The sequence below is a fragment of the Neoarius graeffei genome, chromosome 12 (assembly GCF_027579695.1).
Source record: "Neoarius graeffei isolate fNeoGra1 chromosome 12, fNeoGra1.pri, whole genome shotgun sequence".
In the NCBI taxonomy this organism is placed as follows: Eukaryota; Metazoa; Chordata; class Actinopteri; order Siluriformes; family Ariidae; genus Neoarius; species Neoarius graeffei.
In genome coordinates, this window is record NC_083580.1 from 9,792,250 (window position 1) to 9,803,072 (window position 10,823).

Here is a 10,823-nt window from a genome sequence, read left to right on the forward strand (position 1 = left end):
ATGCTCAAAAAGTCATCATTTGCACTTTCAGTGAATTGCCATGATCATTTGAATACATTCTCAGAAAATAAAGTACATTATTGGACCGTTAGACGTACAACAGCTTGTTACTGGGGCAGTACCTTCTAAAGTACTTATTTGTACCCTTTATATACTGTTTAGGAACATGTATGTACCTTTTTGGCCCTGAATAGGTACACATATACCCCTTTTCCACCAAATCAGTTCCAGGGCTGGTTCGGGGCCAGTGCTGGTGCTGGTTCACAACTCGTTCAACTTGCGAGCCAGCTGAGAACCAGTTTGCTTTTCCATAGCTCGCGGTGCTAAGGGAAGACACATCATTACGTTGCTGTATATGTCAGTTACGTCGCTACGTTTGCATAAACCTTGGCGCGAATATCGAAGCAAAAACAACACGGAAGAAACAGCAGCAGCAACAACAATAATAATAATAATAATGGCTGACTTCGCGTTTGTACAGCTGCTGCTTCTCGTCGCTTAAAAATGGCGATCTTTCGTGGTCTTGTTATTGTTGTTGGTCTTAACAACTCCGCCCCCCCGCTGACGTAAGCGATTCTTTCCTCTGGCCCAGCAAAGAGTTGGTGCTAGCCTGGAACCGGTTTTTCTGGCCCCAGAGCCAGTTCTTTGTCAGTGGAAACAGAAAACCCGGTTCCAAACTAAGCACTGGCCCCAAACCAGCCCTGGAACTGCTTTGGTGGAAAAGGGGCAATAGTTACCTTGAGGTCCATTAGAGGGGGTCCATTAGTGTAGATTGCACCCTGGGAACAGAAATGGACTCCTACTGTACCCCTATTTCTGACAAATGTGTTCCATGAAGAAGGAAAATTTGTACAATTTGCCAAGAAGAGAGTTTAAAACAAAGGATCAAGTACAACAGCATGCGGGTGGGACAAACAATGGTGAGCAGTGATTGGGAAATGGGATTGGTCATTGGGAAACCATAATGATCAGTGATTGTTCACTGGGTTTTACACACTGCAGGGTTCTAACTAGACTAGTGGCACCAGGCATAACGGCTGGGGGTTGAAGCTCACAGGTCGGAGATGCATTCTCGTGCACTTCCTGGCACTTATAGGCCTCCCTGAAAGCCACTCTTTTTTGGTAACATTAATGAGAGGTTTGGGTTTTTGCCAAATGTTGCTGTGATTTTGTTTTTCACTGAAAACTTATTATAATTAATATTCAACTCTACTGGTGACAAATTTCTGGAATAAGAATAAAACAACCAGTTGATGTTCACCAAGTGTCAGCTTTATTTTGAGCTTCAGCCATTCAATTACAATACAGGACTATCCAGGTCTAACTCGGGGACCGGTACGTGTTGCGTGCATGGCGTGTAAGCGCCTCTTAACACGGATGGCACTTTACCATGAACACGGCGTAAGGAAGGAGGTAAACCGGACTAGCATGATCAGTGACAATCTCCACACGGAACTACTCGGGCAGCTGTGTACTGGGCGCTTATGTGGACAGGGAGTGGAGTATGTCCCAATGTAGAACATTCGCATGGCGGCGTGTCGTCGCCATTGCGTCAGGATAACGAGAGAAAATTAAACAAAAGACCACATTTTCAAGATGGACAAGTCTTTTTATTAGTGTAGTGGCAACTTTTACAGGCATGTCAGCAATATTGTGGGTGTAGCGGTAAGGAAACATTGTGTATCAGCCCGATGCGCTGAAAAGGCTGAGTTAGAACCCTGCACTGTGATGAACCTGCTGTCTCCACTTTTTTTTAATCACTAGTCAAGCTTGTAGTACTTGAGTCTGACTCGTGCCCTAATTTTAAGGACTTGTGACTCAACTTGGACACGAGCACTGATGACTTGGACTCGGACTCGTGCATTAACTGCATTCGGACTCGTAAATTGGAGATGAAGACTCTGATTTTTTCTTAATTTTTTGTAGCATGCCATAATAATTTAGCATAAGATATTTATATCTACATTAATTTTTATACTAATTTCGTGCAAGAGTGTCACACCTGTGCGCCTTGGCGCGTGCATCAGATAGACTCTCGGGCACGCTCCGGACAGCGCGCACACCAAGCGAACTCTCACACATGCCGTAAACAACTTGCACCTGTACAGGATTAAGGCGCAATCAGCGCACCGATATAAAAACTTTGAAAACGCATTTACTTTGCGAAGTATTGAGTTGCGTTGCTGACACATTACCGAGCCTTATTTCCTTGTTTGGTTTCCTGATCCCTGATTTCCTGTTTCTCGTTTTTGATTCTGCCGAGTCTACAATAGCCTGTTTGTGCCTTGCCTGTTTCACCGTTTTACGATTTTGCCTGCCGTTTACCTGTCTTCACTTATATTAATAAACACACCTTCTGCACTTACATCTGTCTCCCAACCATCTCTGACAGAATACTTCACACTCCCTGACAAAGAGAATGCACATTCATCTGTTCATGCGTCATGTTCAGGAACAAACTAATGTTAATGGGGCTAAAACAGCCACCGTCAAATGGTGCGGTTGGAGTCTGGCTCTTGGATCAATAGTGGACTCAACTCGAAATTTTCTTTAATGACTTGGACTTAACTCGGACTTGAACACCGGGGACTCGAGACTGGACTTGAGGTTTAGTGACTCGACTACAACACTGTCTCTAGGCTCTTTTGTGAAATAAAGTTGCTCAAAGGGTCCAGAAAGTCACCAAATCTAGCAACGAAGTCAGTAAGTTGGCAGCACTACATGGAGTCAGTGAGTTCACACACATCCCCTCCCCACAATTCCATAACCAAACAATTAAGCTGTAGGAAGGAGCTTGAGCTTTGGCAAAGTTTCCTCAATGTGAGGGAGAGCTGGACTGGCAGCCAGATTGAGCATGGAGAACAATATACATCTACACCTCCACACTGCACATCAATCCATCCAGAGCTCCTGCGGCAATATACACACTGCTCTATCACTCTTGAGTGAGCACGACACAACGTGGCTGAAACCGCAGTATCCACTTCCTCAGCTTTTAAGTAAAGCTCGATTTGCCTGGTTTCAAGATTTGGGAATGTGCACTGACATATGAGCTCAGGGAAGTGGTTTTAAAGCATGCTGATCACATCAGTTCTCGCTTTTACCTTGACAAATTGAAAGGTGTCAAATCCCACAATGCCTTGCATGCATGCACAGCCTACTATAAGCAGTGACTATGCAGTAATGAGCCAAATGCTATCAAGTGACACGGATGCACTTCAGACAGAAACTAGTGCTACAGCGACAACGTACAAACACCCATAGACACAAAAGACATCACACTACGACAAAACAAGACAGACAACACTCAAACGGGTTTAAAAAAAAAACAAAAAAAAACACGAAGGCATTCGGGTACCTTCAGATAGAGAAGAGAGGAAACAGCTTCCCTGTACCCCAAAACAACTCCGCTGAGCGACGCCCAAGCCGCCCTTCTCCGAGTCTTCCCTAAAAACCACCTCCTGCAACACTGAGACACAGCCAGGAAACACAGGTTGGATTTCCGCCTCATTGAAACGCCACATGCACACTTTACATCACATCTTGCTGCATTGGTGTACAGCTCCACTAAGACTGTAGTTCATGTATAAATTTGGGAAAGAACAACTCTGAGAGCTCACACATAGAGAATAAAGCCAGGAAGTGATGAAGAATGAAAATAAACAGTGTATTTTATTATGCGAGCTGAAGTAAAAGTAATTATCCAAAATGATATCAAGTAAAATAGAAAGAAAATTCATTATAAAAGTAGGACTCTCATTTTAAATGAAGCAAGTAGCGAGCAAAAAAACAACAAAAAAAAAACCAACAAAAAAAAAAACAAGTTAATGAAAGGGATAAATATAGTTTTATGATCCAGTTCTCTCTTCGTTTCTGTTTTTTTTTCCCACTCATGAAAATAATTGTTTTCTTAAAAAAAAGGGGTGGGTAGGGGGCTATAACTACATGAACAAATGTTAGAAGGATACATATTATTCCTAATTAATTATTTACAACCCCGATTCCAAAAAAGTTGGGACAAAGTACAAATTGTACATAAAAATGGAATGCAATGATGTGGAAGTTTCAAAATTCCATATTTTATTCAGAATAGAACATAGATGACATATCAAATGTTTAAACTGAGAAAATGTATCATTTAAAGAGAAAAATGAGGTGATTTTAAATTTCATGACAACAACACGTCTCAAAAAAGTTGGGACAAGGCCATGTTTACCACTGTGAGACATCCCCTTTTCTCTTTACAACAGTCTGTAAACGTCTGGGGACTGAGGAGACAAGTTGCTCAAGTTTAGGGATAGGAATGTTAACCCATTCTTGTCTAATGGAGGATTCTAGTTGCTCAACTGTCTTAGGTCTTTTTTGTCGTATCTTCCGTTTTATGATGCGCCAAATGTTTTCTATGGGTGAAAGATCTGGACTGCAGGCTGGCCAGTTCAGTACCCGGACCCTTCTTCTACGCAGCCATGATGCTGTAATTGATGCAGTATGTGGTTTGGCATTGTCATGTTGGAAAATGCAAGGTCTTCCCTGAAAGAGACATCGTCTGGATGGGAGCATATGTTGCTCTAGAACCTGGATATACCTTTCAGCATTGATGATGTCTTTCCAGATGTGTAAGCTGCCCATGCCACACGCACTAATGCAACCCCATACCATCAGAGATGCAGGCTTCTGAACTGAGCGCTGATAACAACTTGAGTCGTCCTTCTCCTCTTTAGTCCGAATGACACGGCGTCCCTGATTTCCATAAAAAACTTCAAATTTTGATTCGTCTGACCACAGAACAGTTTTCCACTTTGCCACAGTCCATTTTAAATGAGCCTTGGCCCAGAGAAGACGTCTGCGCTTCTGGATCATGTTTAGATACCGGTACGGCTTCTTCTTTGACCTATAGAGTTTTAGCTGGCAACGGCGGATGGCACGGTGAATTGTGTTCACAGATAATGTTCTCTGGAAATATTCCTGAGCCCATTTTGTGATTTCCAATACAGAAGCATGCCTGTATGCGATGCAGGGCCCGAAGATCATGGGCACCCAGTATGGTTTTCAGGCCTTGACCCTTACGCACAGAGATTCTTCCAGATTCTCTGAATCTTTTGATGATATTATGCACTGTAGATGATGATATGTTCAAACTCTTTGCAATTTTACACTGTCGAACTCCTTTCTGATATTGCTCCACTATTTGTTGGCGCAGAATTAGGGGGATTGGTGATCCTCTTCCCATCTTTACTTCTGAGAACCGCTGCCACTCCAAGATGCTCTTTTTATACCCAGTCATGTTAATGAGCTATTGCCAATTGACCTAATGAGTTGCAATTTGGTCCTCCAGCTGTTCCTTTTTTGTACCTTTAACTTTTCCAGCCTCTTATTGCCCCTGTCCCAACTTTTTTGAGATGTGTTGCTGTCATGAAATTTCAAATGAGCTAATATTTGGCATGAAATTTCAAAATGTCTCACTTTCGACATTTGATATGTTGTCTATGTTCTATTGTGAATACAATATCAGTTTTTGAGATTTGTAAATTATTGCATTCCATTTTTATTTACAATTTGTACTTTGTCCCAACTTTTTTGGAATTGGGGTTGTAATATAACTCCTAAAAATGCAATATAATTTACAGTATAAACATGCAACAAGTCTGATAGTTTCTGCATTTCAGGCTTCTGTGTATATTTTTTAGCTTAGAAATTATCCCTGCCTTACGGCAGCATATTCAGGCCATTATAGGTGTAAAAAAAAAAAAATATATATATATATATTCTGTCCACATTCACTGGATATGAGCAACCGCGTGCTCTGATTGGCTACTCTACTACTAGGCTATCGGCTCATATACCATGAGTAGAGAAAAACAAAATGGTGGAGTGCATCAAGTCAGATATATCACTTTGTTAGCAAGTATTTAAAAGAAACAGAAATAACTAAAAAAATAGTTTTTCCCCCCCAATATCTCCTGTTCCACACTCCAGCCCAGTCGGTGGCGGTAATGCACCTTTAAGTTGGTTTGCCAACCACCAAAAAAAACCCCAAAAGACGAAGAAGAAAATGGCAGTGCTTGTTGCTGAACCAACCGAGGACAAAATAAAAACTCTACTCTCAAATAAAACCCCAAAAATACAAAAAAAGCAACAAAATATGGAATAAAAGTATTTGATGGTAAGAACGTATACATTTTTTTTATTTTTCAAGAATTATTATTATCATCATCGCATTTTTCACAAATTGCTCCTGTCATTTCGCCGGTTTGTTTATGTTCTAAGCGGAAATGATTTTGTCGGACGTTTTGTATAAAGTTTTTATTTATTGAATTTGTGGAAAATAAAAATAAAAATGCTCTGTTTTTCAAAATCCAGTGAATGTGGATAGAATAAAACAGTTATTCCACTCAAGCTCATCGTACATGGCTTATAGACAACTCAGTGCTACGCGCCTCGTCGGCTATCAGCTCATGTACGACTCGATTGTGTGGAATAACTGTTAAATGGAGCTGAAGGAGGGGGTAACATTCTGAGAAAAAACTCAGAATTTCCAAGACTAAAAGTCATAAATTTACAAGGAGAAACTCGGATACTCTGAGATTATAAAGTCATACATTTATAAGAAAAAAATTAAGAAATTCAGAGATTAAAAAGTCACAAATTTACGAGAAAAAACTTGGATATTCCCAAAGACAGCAATCACATGCGTCCTGGCTGCAGTGCATTCTGGGAAATGTAGTTGAAAGTCTCTTAGCGCTTTATTCTTTATGATCGTAAAGCAAAGACTGCGTTTCCTGTAAGTCTCGGCTCAACCTTGCAAAGTGAAGTGATCTGGTTCCTTGACAGAAAAAAACATCATTTTTCAGAGGTTTTTTTTCTCGCAAATATATGACTTTATAAATTTACGACTTTATGACTCTTTTTTTTTATCATTAGTTATATAGTTCTATGACCTATTCTTGGTACACACCTATAATAGAGTTTACATATCTATTAGAGTTTCGCCTCCGATAGCCTCAAAACGTTGCGTTACAATTTACTTTTTGTCCCAAACGTCCTGTTTCTCTGGAAGCCTAATTTCTACTACATCGATTATCTACAGTATGTGCACACGTTACATAAAAGAACGGTACCTGGATATGGGTGGATCCCGTTGGTGAACACAGCCTCGGCAGGTGGCTGGCCGTTGGCTTGAGGAGGGGGCAGTCCCGTGAAACCGTTCACACTGATTGGAGAGGGGATGCTGGTCACCGTGGGAGCGGTAATCCCTGGGGGTGTGCTCCCTCCTGAGGGCGGAGCCAGCAACAAACATGAACAAGGCTCATGGTTGAACACCATTTATTCTCCGAACAAACTCTCTTTCTTCTAACGAGTTCAGTGCAGCCTTACTTTCAAAATACCTCCGTTTAGTAATGAGCAAACAGAAATAACCGCTGTGGAATAATATTCACACACACTAATTAAACAAACCGGTGATAAAATCCTGGTAATAACAGCAGTGTCCTACACAGAGCTAGAATTAACATTTATTTCATAATTAAAAAGACATTTCATCTTTAAAAGCAAAAGTAGTTCTGCTTTATGGTAATTGGTTCATTAAGAAGCAGAAGTTAATTGGGCACAAGGTAAAAAAAAAGTGCTCTATATTTGCATTATAATGAACAAGGATGATGATAAATAAATTAATAAATAAATAGATGAGTTTACACATTATATTGAATATTTGGATAAAACAGGTTGTGTTTGTGTGAGAGTGTGTGTAGGGGTGTGTGGACTCACCTGACGTAGGGGTCATGGGGGCTCCTGGCAGACCATTGATGGTGGCCATGTGCTGCATCTGAGCTGCAGCGAACGCAGCCATAGGACTGAGATACGCTCCCTGTCCTACAGACGCCATCAGTGCTGCCTGCTGCTGCACCTAGTGGACACCAGAGGTGGACAGTAACGAAGTACATTTACTTGAGTACTGTACACTTTTTGAGTATCTGTACTTTACTTGAGTATTATATTTTTTGGAAACTTATGACTTATCTTCACTACATTTGAAAGGCAAACATCGTACTTTTTACTCCACTACATTTCTGTCAAGGTCCTCGTTACTATGAAGCAGCATTGAAAGTGGATGTTTTTTTTTTTCTTTTCTTTTCTAAAACGTGATTGTTTTTTTCACAAGTGACACTGAGACAGCCGATCAGTAATCACTAGAGTTACGTCACGTCCATAGACTGTATAAAATCAAGTTCAATGATTTCTCCGCAGCATTATTTGAACACGATCAGTTGATGGCAGAATGGAAGGAGGCGGTTCTTCTGGGGAATGCACACACTCATGGCCCATGAACCCATGTTTCAGTTTTCTGAAAGGATTAAAGATTAATTTTGTTTTAAATGTTTGCTTTGTTTGCCAAAACCGAACCACATCACAGCCTACAAAAACTCGCCATCCAACCTGTGGAAGCATATTGAGGTATATAAACGTTTTATTCCAAGAGAAAGCCTGCAACGAAGTTGTCTGTGCTTTTAGAGCTAGCGATAACGCTGCAATAGCTATACAGTCTGGTTAGTCAAATGACTTTCTATGGATTTGCCCATCAAGTTGCCATCGCCTTGCCTACGGCTAACATTTATACATAGCTAGTTAACTTGGACACTGTTAGTTAGCATGTAAACACAGAGTTCTGCTAACATTAATAACGCTAACTTATCTGAAGTCCTTTCAGAAATATGTTTCAGCATAATCTTGCCAAATAAACAGAATGCAGAAATCTTTCTTTTCTAGTAGCGTTAGCTACCCAATATGATTTCGAGTTTGAAAAGAGTTTGCTAGCATGTCAGGTGGAGTTTCACTGACTAGCTACACTACCGTTCAAAAGTTTGGGGTCACCCAGACAATTTTGTGTTTTCCATGAAAAGTCACACTTTTATTTACCACCATAAGTTGTAAAATGAATAGAAAATATAGTCAAGACATTTTTCTGGCCATTTTGAGCATTTAATCGACCCCACAAATGTGATGCTCCAGAAACTCAATCTGCTCAAAGGAAGGTCAGTTTTATAGCTTCTCTAAAGAGCTCAACTGTTTTCAGCTGTGCTAACATGATTGTACAAGGGTTTTCTAATCATCCATTAGCCTTCTGAGGCAATGAGCAAACACATTGTACCATTAGAACACTGGAGTGAGAGTTGCTGGAAATGGGCCTCTATACACCTATGGAGATATTGCACCAAAAACCAGACATTTGCAGCTAGAATAGTCATTTACCACATTAGCAATGTATAGAGTGGATTTCTGATTAGTTTAAAGTGATCTTCATTGAAAAGAGCAGTGCTTTTCTTTCAAAAATAAGGACATTTCAAAGTGACCCCAAACTTTTGAACGGTAGTGTAGCTTAACGTTAAACCACCATGATGGCACAGCATGCGTTCATTTTGTGAATTCACATTTCTGTCTTTGGCAACAGCATTAGTTATTGTAAGTAGACCCCGAAGCCGTTTGTTTTCAGGATAATGGCTGGCTGATGAAATTATTGGCTGGCTAGCTGACTCAGCCAAAACCTTAATGGCTGCTGCAGCCACCAAAATGTTTATGGCTACAAATGGCTGATACTGGACGTCACTGTGTGGCATATATCCGGGCGAACGGATCAAACAAATGGGGGGAATAAATAGCAAATTACCACAGGTCCCCTGGTCTCTTACTTCATTGTAAATATAAATCTAGCAAGATTGTAGTTCAATGCTAATAATAAGCTAATCTGGATTGTTCGAGGAAGGCATCTAGCTATCTACTCTCACTAGCAATGACCAGTGAAGGACTGGCAGCTATCTTACTATGATGAAAGTAGAGTGGTGGAGTACTTTTTTTTTTTATCAATCTCGAAGTATGTGAATAGGGTTGCCACATCTGAGTTGTAAAAAACCGGGACACATCGGTCGGCGGCCGCGCCTGCGCGCACGTACGAGCGCGGGGGTTGAGGGCTGCGGACACGCACATCTACAATGCCTTATGCCTTATGTGAATGTCACACACACATCACATTATCTCTAGCCGCTTTATCCTTCTACAGGGTCGCAGGCAAGCTGGAGCCTATCCCAGCTGACTACGGGCGAAAGGCGGGGTACACCCTGGACAAGTCGCCAGGTCATCACAGGGCTGACACATAGACACAGACAACCATTCACACTCACATTCACACCTACGGTCAATTTAGAGTCACCAGTTAACCTAACCTGCATGTCTTTGGACTGTGGGGGAAACCGGAGCACCCGGAGGAAACCCACGCGGACACGGGGAGAACATGCAAACTCCGCACAGAAAGGCCCTCGCCGGCCCCGGGGCTCGAACCCAGGACCTTCTTGCTGTGAGGCGACAGCGCTAACCACTACACCACCGTGCCGCCCCCTTATGTGAATGTTCACGTTTAAAAATAAAACAGTTCAACTGGTGCAGTTAGGCGTTTAATTAAAATTCATTTTGTCTTCTTCACCCTTAAATGGGCACTACCACAAATATTATTACAAAAATAATTTCATATAGGAATGATCTTATTTGGACGCCAATATTTTTTTTAACAATATATTTTTTTCTTTTTGACAGGTACCGGATCTTCTACTTCATTCTGTCCGACTCCCTCATCGTCTGTCTCTCCTCCCATTCCGTTTCCAAATCAAAATAATACAAATATAATCAATATAATTTCTCTCAGTCTGATTCGTTGTTGTTTTAGCCTTTTCTCTGGAGAACTGAACTTTAAAAGTTAGACTACCGTATCATACCAAATAGCCCTAATCCTTTGTTTTAATCACAAGAGAGAGGTGCTATGTTATTGGGACAACTGA

General features: G+C 41.1%; 1 protein-coding gene across 1 annotated transcript in view; it reads right to left on the bottom strand.

Annotated features, from left to right (window-relative positions):
• celf4 (CUGBP, Elav-like family member 4) overlaps nucleotides 1–10,823 on the bottom strand; it is a 199,623-nt gene that overhangs the window by 19,428 nt on the left and 169,372 nt on the right. Inside the window, exons 7-9 of the mRNA XM_060935509.1 lie at nucleotides 7,765–7,903; nucleotides 7,119–7,271; nucleotides 3,359–3,469 (exon numbers count right to left, since the gene is read on the bottom strand). Of these exons, the coding sequence (XP_060791492.1) occupies nucleotides 3,359–3,469; nucleotides 7,119–7,271; nucleotides 7,765–7,903 (403 nt within the window). The remainder of the gene's footprint in view (nucleotides 1–3,358; nucleotides 3,470–7,118; nucleotides 7,272–7,764; nucleotides 7,904–10,823) is intronic.